At 38.3% G+C, this 12,746-nt stretch overlaps 1 protein-coding gene across 1 annotated transcript in view; it reads left to right on the top strand.

The window, feature by feature from the left end:
* SPATA16 (spermatogenesis associated 16) overlaps positions 1-12,746 on the top strand; it is a 203,872-nt gene that overhangs the window by 171,539 nt on the left and 19,587 nt on the right. Inside the window, exons 7-9 of the mRNA XM_036930913.2 lie at positions 920-1,032; positions 6,947-7,111; positions 9,492-9,575. Coding sequence (XP_036786808.2) covers positions 920-1,032; positions 6,947-7,111; positions 9,492-9,575 — 362 coding nt within the window. The remainder of the gene's footprint in view (positions 1-919; positions 1,033-6,946; positions 7,112-9,491; positions 9,576-12,746) is intronic.

Raw genomic sequence — 12,746 nt, 5'->3', positions numbered from 1 at the left:
ATACCTAGGAATCTGGTTCCTCCAAGACCAAACACAATCCTAGAGTTCCCTCACTTCAGCCATCTCAACCAAAACACACTATCCCCAATGCTAATCACAGGGCACTTAAAGAATACAAGCATTTGCCATCATCAATTACAAATGTAGAAGAAAATTATGCAATAAAATGATTATATGGAATAAAAAATATAGTCAATGACAACTTTAAATCACTTGGATTATCTGCCATTGTATTAATACCTATTCTACTCTTTTCTTATGTAATTAGCCAAGAATTTAGACCTTCTGAAGCATATTATATATAGTTAAATTGTGTTCAGTAAGTCAAGCTAAAATTTTCAAAAATCAAGAAAATATGCACATGGAGTTGGAATTTTCAAAAACCAAGAAAATATTCACATGGAGTTGAAGTCTCAGACTTGTGGGCTGAATTCATGACCAGGTTGGATTTATTCCTTCAACAATACCCACATAATTAAGGATTTGTGTTTCGTCTGACACTCTATCCTCTGAGGCTTATCTCAACTTCAAGTTACATTCAAAGTCAATGGGATCTGCACACTTGAATAATACCTGGGAGGAATAAGACAAGAATCAGACACATTTATGACAACATTTTTTCACAACTCAGGAAAACCATGCTCTGCAGAGGGAGATGAATTGTTATAAGCTGTCTCTTAGATCTCTCAATCAGAAAACACAACCAAATGAATAAACGATAGTCTCTAAAGGGCAATGTCTCCTCTGCTTTGCTCCTCATGTATTTTTCATCATTATACATGTGGTCTGGGGATGGAACTACTTTCTATACCAAAGATTTCATATCTATTAACATTGAGATCTATTTATAGCTTGCTAAAGAAAGCATTTTGAAATAGGTCTGGAAAAAATAGTATAAGTTTATTGTTCCAATTTTTAGAACATAAAACTCTCTTCGGTCTGCTGACCAGAGAAGATGCAGTGAGACACATGGAAGCAATGAGGAAGCGAATCTTGCCAATATTGGATTTTATTAGAAGCACCCAATTGAATGTAGGTATATGAGTCTTTTATATTTGCCCAACATACAAAAATTAGACAATTCTAGAAGTATGGAAAGTTTATGTTGCAAATATTGCAAGTGTTGGGGGATTTTAGAAACATTCTCAGTAAATCTCATTTGCAAAACCAAATAAAGTTTAGCTAATGATTTCATTTCTTTTTATTTTAAAACATATTACAGTGCTATGCTTTGCAGTTCCCAGCACTTATTAATTAGGCTAGCGTCTCTTTAAAGAACCTTTTCTTTGTACCTTCCTGGTATCCAATTCAAGGTTGCAGTGAATTTCCCACTTCAAATCAATAACAAAAATTTTAGTGAACATATTGTTTTCCTTACTTCATATATTGGGCTGTTGCATATTACCATTTCATTATCTACACAAGAATAATGCAGAGCTTTTCAAGCTAGTGTCTCCACACCACACCGATAAACTGGAAGCTACTTTAAACATTGGCAGTTGGCCTTTGTAACCCTAAAGGTAAATTATCTAATCCCTTTCTCTGATCTGGAGAAAATATTGCCCTTCCTACTCTTCAGTCTTAGAAAGTCCAAAATAAGACCTGAAGTACGCTGTGCTACTTTTACAAAATTTAAGCCATTGTACTGAAAGTGCAGAAAGGGAACTTCTCGTTAACAGGCTATATAGGCTACAGATTTGTGTTTTTTAAATATTCTTCAAAAAGCCCGTAAACCGGAAAATTTAAAGAATCTTCTTTTAGTGGCTTTTGTATTACATCATTGATTTAATGTTTTTACCTTACAAGGGGAACCCAGGGGGTCATCACAAACAGTTACTTAACATCTGTTCAGCAGTTTGTCTGCTCAGTAACATTATTCAGCATTTTAGAAAAGCTATAAAACCCCTAATCTATTTGCATGATTTGTAATTCTATGAACTACAAATACAAAAGCATACTTTTACTGATTTTCCTTCCACATAGCTCCCCCCTCTCCACGATTATGTTCCAGCCAAATATGTCCCCTATATTTCTATTCATAAGAAATCCATATCTGATTAGTCATCTCAGGCTTTCTTAACAAAATACCATAGACTGGATGGCTTAAACAGTGGTATTTTTTCTCACAGCTCTAGAGGCTTGAAGTCCAAGATCAGGGGTACCAGCATGGTCAGGTTCTGATGAAGACCCTCTTCCAGACTTGCAGTCTGTCACCCTCTCTGTGTCCTCATGTGGCAGAGTATAAATTCTCTGGTGTCTCTTCTTATAAGGGAACTAATCCCATCACGAAAGCCCCATTATCAGACCTCATCTAGCCCTGATTAACTCCCAAAAGTGCCAACTCCAAATACCATCACACTGGGGGTTGGGGCTTCACATAAGAATTTTGGGTGGGCAATCTCATTGGCTCTTCTACAAGTTTTGGGTCCTGTTCTCCAAGTCATCCTCCATTGCGACCTCCTCCAGCCACACACACACACTCTCTCTCTCTCTCTCTCTCTCTCTCTCTCTCTCACCAATTTCCCTATCCCAATTAGAGACCCACACACATCATTATTGTCACCATCAGGACTTTGCAAACAGTGAAATCTCTGCTAACAAGAATGATCACCACGTAGCATTATTTCACCTCCTCTGTGCATGGTTAGCCTAGCACAGCCAGAGTGCTGGCTGTTGTGGAAGCTATCTGTCTGTGCTCTGGCTCTTTGGGCACCTGCCTTACTTTGATACTGGCAGGAAACTGACTATATCATCTGTTGCCAGCTCAGATCCCACGATGTGCTATGATACGGGTTGGGCCTATCTAAGCCTCATGCATGTTTTAAATGTTCTTAGTTCATTTCCTTCTCACCTTTCAAAGGGCATTCTGGCCACTTAGAAATTTATATATACATGTGTCTTTATGTGTCTAAAAAGGAGATTTGAAAACCATAACTAGCAAGATTCTGGGCATCTAGTTAATAACTCAGACTTCTTTAGAATGAGTCAGGAGCACTCTGCTAACTGCAAGGAATTTCACCAACTTTCCTACTTTGCTTCTATGTGAAATAGCAGTTTTTGGAAGATTATCTCAATGAATTTTAATGGAATTAAATCGAATAAGCCTAGGGATATGCAGGGACCACAAATATATCCAAATATTGGCCTCAAGGCTTCTTACTATATGCCTGACCACAGCTGCATACAGCAGGACTGAATAACACTGGCTGCAAAGGTAACCTAGCTTAATGAAGCAAGTAATGATTTGGTGAGAAGAAATTATCCTCTATGGTACCATTAGCTGTGTCCCAAGAAGTCTGCAACAGTCCCCTGAGGTGTGCTTTTCTTGTCAGGCATCAAAGGCCTTCCACTTGAATGTTTAGGCATTGCACTGTCCTTTTTAGTTGTTACCCTAGCTTGTGACCCCTGCAGATGAAGACTGTCTAAGGCTGCGATCTGGCTGTATAACTCTAGGGCAAGTCACTTAACCTCTGAGATATTTTTTTCTCATTTATAAAATAGGCTGATATCTGCCAGGCCCACCTCACAGAGCTGTTCTGAGACCAAAAAGTACATAATCTATGTTGAAGCCCGTTGTAAAACATAACAAATTTTAGTTTAATTATTTGTATTGGTTTTAGTTTACTTTGACAAAAGAACTGTTCTACAGACCTTTCTTTTTCTTTGTACAAGCTGTGAACTTTGAAATTACATATTTGTCTGAAATGAAGAATGTGTGAGTATTCTGTGGATGTCAGATTCTTTTGTTAGATTACTGATGGTCTCAGATGAGCTCACAAAGGCAGGATTAGAGACATCATCTCCAGCCATGGAGCAGATCTGCTGCCATAGTAGGGCTTTATGGGAGACACAGTTAGTGAAGGACCCAAGGACACTCCTGGTATGAGGGAGCTTTCTATGCCTCAGGCAGTGGTTCTCCTTATCTCTGACACCAGATTCCTTATATTTAGAGATTCCTTCGCTGGGCATACAAAATATGGCCAAACAAAAATGACTCTGGCATTTTAAGAGTTATAATCTAAAATATTCTACCATCTTCATATCTGGTGGCTTTTAATTGCACTGAACATCAACCTCATTCAACCAGGAGCTCTGCTCTAATGGTATTTTTCCTTCTCTGGATCTTTGTCCTAATTATCTCACATGCTCCCAGATGCTACTGTGCTTTTCCATTCATTAACTTTATTGGCTGCTGTCAGTTTCACACCTTATGTACTATGCTTCCTGGGCTAAATGTTAAAGAGTTAAAATAATAAAATACCATGCATGAAGCCTCCTTCTCAGGCTGACTTAACAAAAAATGACCTAACTAACCATGTTTTTAATACCTCATTAATTTTACTTTTAGTTTCTTTCAAGTGAAGCATAAAAAATGTTTATATATGCACATTTGAAATGAATAATGATATGTGTTTCCTATCCCTGTTTTTGTAATTAATGTTTCTATATATTATGTCAAATGGAAATGCATTCCAAATACTTGGGCTCTGCTTTTGAGCAGCATTATTTAGTGCCACCTATTTGCCAAACATTTATCTATACCTGCTATTAAATCTAGGTAATTATCTGACTGAAGCCTTCATTTGAATGTGCTATTTACCTAAACTTCATTGTACCTGTGTGAGGTGTTGGTTTCAGTCTTGGTCAGTTTATTACCTTCTGTCCAGGAGCTAAGGAGCCCTTTGATTACTCCTGAAGTCTCATTAGGAGGGCACTTACCTTTAGATTTAGCCATTGCTAGCATTGCATATTTAAGCTTATTCCTTCATTTTTGTTATTTCCCTTATTTTCTTGAAGCAACAGCACTAAAACATTCCTGCTGGCAAAGATAGTAACTTTTATTTCTTTTCACTTTGTCTCTTGAACAACCCTGTCCTGTATAGGTGAAATCTTAATCTATAGTTTCCATCTATAGTATTTGACTTGGGGGTCAGGGGAAAATGGGGGACTATTAGCAGTCAACTACATTTGTTCCCTAGTTAGTGTCTTATTCCCTGGTATCAAGTGTATATGGAGCACCCTGTTTTGTTATACGTCTAACAATCAAGCTAACAAAGCACCATTGCCTTCCATTGCTCTTATTTTCCTGATATTTGGAGAAATTACGTGGATAGATTATGTTTCCAAGCAGGCTGCAGTTGTTTCTGCTCCTTGGAATTGAGTTACTCTGCCACTTTCCTACAACTAGCCCCCTTGTTTATTTTAAAGAATAACAAAGAAAGCAATTTTTCTTCAGAAGTAAAACAGTTTCTCCTGCAACTTGCTTTCCTCTATTTGACAGTATCCCATTGTTTAGCTACAAGTTTCAACTAAATGGGTAAGCTAGCTATTTCATCAATTCAGAGAAGGGATCCCAGATCCACAATATGTAATCATCGCTCCTGTAGCTTTTCAGATAAATAATTAAGCAGAAAGAATAAGTTAGCAGGGATAGAGGGACATTAGTCAGATGGCACAGATGGGTGTTAGGGAGAAATATAGCAAACACAATGCAATAGTCTCAGCCTTCTTTTATTACTATGATTCTAGCAATGTGCCAACTTCTAGAGGTTGGTGTCAATCAGAATATGAGTGTGACATTTCAGAAAGAACTGCTTTCTAAATTCAAGTTGAAATTCAGATGTTCTGAGTAACTCTAGTTTCTAATAATTTTGCTTTTTAGAAGAGAAACGCATGTCTGCCTTTTCTAATTTCGGCGGGGGATATCTGTTTTATAAGCATGCACAAACTAAAATAGTCCTTGCTCATATATTAAGCTTTAAGGTGGTGGTTTGTTCTCCACCTTCTGTCTGATATATATGAATATATTGGGGGGCACCTAGCTAACTAAACTGCATATTTCTAGGGCCACATATCAACATACTGTGATTCACTGAGTAAGGGCCAGGACTTTGCAAGTAAACAAACAAGCCTAGGGATTCTGGTGCAGGTGGTCCAGGAGGAACCCTGCCATAAAGGAATGCTGGCCACTCAGCCTTCCTCTTCCAAGCAACAGGATATAAGACACAATTGCCAATGTACATCCTCCTGCAGTTCCCCATTTCTCGTCACCCTCCAAATGCAACAGACTCATGCTTTTCTTCAACTCTTTGATGCTCCCTTATGTCAAAAGTACTTTTTCCTAAATATAAATGTGAGAATTTGGTGATAACCTTGTCTCTCCTATCAAGCACTACAATTTGCATTAAGCTTTTTAGAGACGCCTGTTTTATGACTGGCAGTAGCAAACACATAAGGCGGGCCACCTTATTGTAAGTGTGTCCCATTTTAAGAAAGTCCGAAATACCAACATACTCCTGGGGATTGGCTGTCCTTACAAATGTACACAATAATCTATTTCGTGTTGGATCATGTCAGTTGCCAGGATGGTCTTGGGAGCCTGAATAAACTACTATCTATTACAAGGAAAGGACCCAGAGTCCACGACCATCAAGGGAGAAAGATAAAAGCAGAGTTGGAAGTCTAATGCAAGCCATTGGGTAGATAGTATTCAACTTGCAAAACATTTTTCAGGATTCAACTTGCATAAAAGATGTTCTTTTATGTAAACAAGATAATGGGAAAATTTCTGCTCTTATGATGCCTTGGTGACATATATAAAGTCACTTTTTCTAAATGGACACAGCATTGTGGACCTCCACTGAAAGAGTGGAGCCTAGGTTCAATTTCAGTCCCCTCTTTCCCCCTCAGCCCAGTTTCCTCGTGTAGGGCCACCTGCAACCCCCTCTCAACAGTCCTGCAAAGTGTTCCCTTTTCTATACATTCATTTGTTTGAAGGAAGGATACAGATAATTCTCTAAAGTGACAGAAAGAAACATTTATTTGTACTAGTTACCATTGCTTCAAATGATATAAATATATTATAACAAGCCCTCACTTTAGTCCCCAGGGAGAGGTCTATTTCTGTGGTTTTGTTCTAAAACATTTCCTTTTCCTGGGAGACTAGGCGAGATTCTATGCATACTCAGGTGTGATGGAGAAATTGCAATACACCAGTCTCCTCAGCCGGCTGCAGAGAGTGAAGGAGCAGGCCCAGGTGGTCAATCAAGTAATGGCGGAGCTAGCCACCACCCCGTATCTACACGACATCAATCAACAGGAGGCACAACTGGTGAGTGTTTTTCTTTAAGGCTTTCACAGGCCCTGAGTCAACAGAAGAGTGATATGGTCCAAAAAAACATCACGATAATCCATGTAGTCTGAGGGCAAACTCCCCAAGTCTCATGGAAACAATCTAATGAAGAAACTGGAAAATGCAGAAAGCAGTGCGTGTCCATTTTCTATTTGCTCACATTGACTAGCTGCCATTTTTTTATAGCAAGAACTTTGTGATGTATAAAAATATGGAAAAGAACCAATTATTCATACTGTATGTGAGGCTTTCCATTTTGAGTAAAGTTAAATTTTAACAAATTGTTTCTTAAGCTCCAGGATATGTTAATATATATATGATCCTCTCCTATAGAAAAATGAGAGGACAAAAGAGTAACTGCTGTATAGGCAACAGACCCCTCAAAATAGTCCTTAGAGTTTTTTTTGTTCACTTCTAGTGTCACTTATATGTTGGCAGTACTGACACACGCACAAGAGTACAGTTAGGTAAAGTAGTTTTATTTGAGATGTAGTTAGTCAAATGGCTGTGTTTTTTAAACCAAATTGACCAGTTAACTCAGAAAACACATAGCCAGTCAAAAACTAGTTGAAGGAATATCTCTCAGAAGCAATCTTCAAACAAGTGTGTATATTATAACTATAATTAATATTAGAAATGATAGCATCTAATTTGAAAAACAATATTAAACAATGTGCTAGCCATTAGAGGAAAGGTAAAATTTATTCCATATGCAGATCCTAATGTGTTGTAGAGAAGGCTCTATACTTTGAGGTTTTAATTGAAGGTAGCAAAATGAGAACAGTCCAAACTGATCACCTGTAATGTTCAGAAACCTAAAAGAACCCCAGCCTTTGAGCTTTTAAAGTTGTAACAAGTTAATCAATCAAGAAATGAACTGCCAACATTTATAATGTTCATCTGAACCTGTAGAAGTGTAGTAAGTATTGATATTCAAAGGAAGCATATAAAATGGTCTGACTAGCCAAATAAAATTATGCATCTTAAAGACTGAAACTATGAAAAAAGTCTATTAATAAAGGAATTACTAAGTCAAACTGACAATAACACTTTTTAAACCTTTATCACTGTGCAGTGGAACACCTTCTAGAAGGCTGTTTATCCTACCATTCATAAGGCATTCAGGGTGCAGTAAGTGGAGGCTTCAAAGTGCATATTACAGCCAATTTTAGATTATTAATGCCCTTGTGAGATAAGAGGAAGCAAAGAAAATGTTAATTTAAGAAGTTGGCACAATGTTGGTCCTGTCTTCCTGATACACCCAAACAGCACCAAACTAGAATTATTAACCTCCCTTACTAACCTGCTAGTGCAGTATTCCACTATCTGAAACCTTGGGAAATAGGATTTCATGGAATGTTTTCATAATTTATATACTTCCTAGAAAAAATTTTTAATGTATGTGGATGTATATGTACAGGCCAAATATTTAAAAGTCATGTATCTTCAAGATTTTATCACCTAAAGTAATAGATTTTTTTTTCCAACTCTCAAGCATGGGCTAACCTAGAAGATAAACCCCAGTGATACTTTTTATGATGCTATATATAAACAGTGACTACTCAAAAGAAGAGTTTTGAGTGACTCAACTCTCTGCCTGCCTACTTAAGCTCTGCAATATCTTAAATACAGAAAGATTATCTAAGGGTTAAAACTGTTTGATGCCACAGTAAACTGAATTGGCATTTGTTCTATTTTAGAGAACTTCCTTTTATACCTTTGAACATCATATGGCTTGACGTGGCTTCATTACTTTGCAGCAATGTTCATAGGGTTGTTTTAAATTGGAATATGGCAGTTTTGGGCAATGGGTGGAATTTTTTAAACTTGCCTTTGAATGGAACCTGAAAAGAAAACTTAGTTATTATGAAATTTTAGAAAAGAATAGTAAAAGAACTTCAATGAGATAGATCCTTTAAGAGGCAATAAAACAGCACAATTTTAGCATTATCCTCAGGTGAGCTTTTGCATGATGCCTAGAATTATGATACATTAGCCTCAGGAGAAAAATACTAAAACGTATTCATGTACTACATGCCATTTCCTGAGAGAATTCACTACTGCCTTCATTCTTTACAACCCAAATCTGTTTTTACAAAACATCAACACTCACTACATTAAAACCTATGTTTTCTACAAATTTTCAAGAAGAATCTTTTCACTGTTACAATATTTTATATCTGCAATAATATTCAGTAATGACTGAAGCAAAGATGAGGTGGCAGTGTTCATTGTCAGAAAGATGAGTAATAAAATCATCAGCGTACAAATGATTTTTTAATTAGGTTTTAATCTGTGTATTTATAGAAGTTATTTCTGTGTGAATTCCACACTGCTCCTTTTTATCTTGGTGCCACAGCTGCAGTCACTAATGGCAGATGCTATGGACACCCTTGAAGGAAGGAGAACCAATAAAGAACGTGTATGGAATGTGATCCAAAAGGTAAAACTTCCCACTGAAGGAAAAAGGTTTATTGTCCTCAAAGAAAATGTCCATCTTGGGTCAAATCCGTTTGAAAGATAAAAAGAACAGTAAGTTCTTAGGGTTGTTTTATTGTTTCCTTCTTTAAATACATGCAGCGCTCTCTCTGAAAAGTGTAACCACAATCAAATATGGATTATTTCATCTGTTCCCGCAGGTCTGTTTCTTGTCCAGCAGACTGTGGGCAGGTGTGTTTATGGATCTTCTTATCATGCTCAGTTTCATATTCTATTTTCTTTATCTGCTTCCTCGTTATTGATTATTGTAGATTTTTTTAAAGCCCTTTCGTCAGTGTTTTAACCCACTCCCCACCCCTTCGCCCCATAGTCTGTCACTTGAGAAATAAGGGCTACATTTCACAGAACTCAAAGAAACTAGCACATCAGTGCTTTAGATGAAAGAGTAAGTCTGGTTGTTAGAAGTTGAGGAACATCCCTCTGCTGCCTGAGTGAATAAAACAAACGCTGAGACGCCTGGCCTCAGGGATTCAGCCCTGTGTGACACGGCAGGGCCCTCTGGCAATGGAGGAGAGAGTCATGCTGGGTCTTCAGCCCAGCCAAAAGTAATAAATTCTGATCCATGTACTCCCCACTCACTCTTCTACGATCACCCTAAGAACCCACAAAGGGAATGGTGTCAGGGGGTATAAGAAGAACAAACCAAAGGAGCCTTCAGTTTAAGAGGAAACAGTCAGCTGTGAGGGATTCTGGTGCCTCTGAGGAAATGTGTGTCTTCTGTGATCAACTCAGAGACCCCATGATAAATGTACAGAACAGAAATTAATTGAACTCAGCAAGTACTTGTTGAGTATCTACTGTGCCCATAAGAACACTAGGTGTTTAGGGTATTTTACTGGCAAAGACAAACACAGCCTTACCATCTAGGAAAGAAGACAATTACTAAACAGCTACTTATAAGTTTACTGAATATTATAGTAAAAAAAAGTGTACGTTCAATGGTCTATAGAAACAAATAGGGGAATATAATCTGGTCTGGAAGGTTGAAATAGCCCTCTCGGAGAAAGATATTGTTATACAACACTTAAAGGGCATGTAGTAGTTATCCAGGGAAAAAGGAGATCTCTACCCAGGGGAAAAAATTTGTACCAAGAATGCAAAGAAAGCATGGCACATTGAAAACCTGACAAAGGAGCAAGGAACATATTTCAGAATGAAATGCAGAGTCAGGTGAAGTCAAATCAAAGAAGAACTTATAAATTATGTTAAGGACTTAGAATGTTTCAGAAAGTATTTATCTAAAAAGTGCTTTTAGACATCTCCAGGGCTGTAGTGGAAGAACAGACTGAGGGTCTACAGAAATGTGGGGAGGTCAGTTATAAGGTGGTGGCTTGATCTGTAGTGGTGGGCATAGAGAGGGAGAGAGGCAGACAGGCATAAGAAGTATTCAGGAAACCAAACCTCCAGGCCTTGTTCACAGATGGCATATGGGAGTTTAGAGAATAGAAAAAAGTTAGAATGATGCCCAGACATTGGGTTTGAGCCATTGGGCAGGAAGCAGAGAGTTTGCTCGTTCCACTTAAAGTAGGAAACACTTCAGTGGAGCAGGTTTTGGCTGATAATATAAACTCCCTCAGAGTCCAATCAGGAGACAGAAACCATGCCAGATATTTGAAAGGTAATTTAATATAAAGAATCGTTAACTAGGTATGAAATTGTTAACTAGGTAACTGAAAAATCAAAGGACAACAATAATTTATCACAGAGAAACACTTAAAGGAAGCAGCTACTGGGCCTTAGGGCTGGGAAATCTAACAGATTGTAATTAATAAAATTTAGAAACCTGGAGCAGGGGCCCTGCTGAGTGCAAACTCAAGAACTCCCGATAGGAGGTGCTGCTCAGCTGGATCCAGTGTCTTGAGCTTGGAAGAAGGGCCTTGAAGGACTAAGACCCAGATTCTGAGAAGGGGCACCAACCCACTGACGCTAATGGGAGGGGGTTGCTCCACTGGGCAGGAATGGTAATGGAGGTAATTCTGTAACTTTTGGAAAAACTATATTCAAATGCTACTACAGAAAAGACCATATGTTTCTGGGGCAAAGAAGCTTTGCTGAAGAAATGCTCATGGGAACCCTGAGCAGACAGGAAGTCAGCAGCAAGTCCCTCCTTCCTCCTTTGGCATAGCAGCATCCCTTATTGCCCCCTCTGGACAGACTAACAGCTGGCCAAACAGAAGTGGGTTTGCAGAGTTCCAGCCCCAGCATCACAGAGCTATTTATAGAAGAGTAGGTTTGGAGTTAGACTAGAGGCTAATACCTGGCACAAAAGTGCATTGAACTTAGGGTGCTGGCAAGATATCCAAGGGGAAGTACAAGATCCTAGAGTGCCAGATAAACACTGAATAAAGAGAGATTTCTTAATCATTGGCAAATTGGTGTTTGCTGATATCATTTGAGTGGCTGAGAAAGAGCAAAGAATAAGAAAAGAAGAGAGCCTTGAAGAGCACAGGTCATACTTAGGAAGAGAACCCTACAAAGGAGATGAAGAAGGAATGGCAAGAGGGAATGGAGCTAGAAGGAAACCAACACTGATGAGCATCAAGCAATTTAATCAAATATCCCTGTTGACTATAGACATAATTATTTAGCACAGAGGTCAGAAAACTACAGCCCTCAGGTCAACATTTTTGTAAGCAAAGTTTATTGCACACAACCTTGTCATTCATTTATGTATCATCTATGTCCCCTTGTCCAAGCTGAGTAGTAGCCACAAATATTGTGGAGCTCACAAAGCCTAAAATTTTTACTATCTGACCCTACATAGAAATAGTTTGTTGTACCCTGGTTATATCATTATCCCTCCCAGAAATGTTTATATTTGTATAGCTAATATTTGTATTTACAGATCCAAGTGATAATAGAACAACAACCCAGTTATGTAATTCCAAGAGCAGCCAAAAAGGTAGATGAGAGATTGACATTTGTCTATACCTGCCGACATCTTGCAGATGACTACCAAGCCCAGCTCACTCTAATCTAGTTTTTTTGATGCCCACGTTCATCGGAGCACTCTGCTGGGTGGTTCTTGCTCAGTCTCTCTCATGCAGTTCAGTCAGATGGCTTCTGTGCAGGAGGCTGAAAGCAAAAATGTACTGGACCCCAGGATGGCTCACTC

This window comes from Manis pentadactyla, chromosome 1 (assembly GCF_030020395.1).
Source record: "Manis pentadactyla isolate mManPen7 chromosome 1, mManPen7.hap1, whole genome shotgun sequence".
Taxonomy (NCBI): domain Eukaryota; kingdom Metazoa; phylum Chordata; class Mammalia; order Pholidota; family Manidae; genus Manis; species Manis pentadactyla.
The sequence above is the reverse complement of the archived record's forward strand: the minus strand, read 5'-3'. Positions and strand labels throughout refer to the sequence as shown.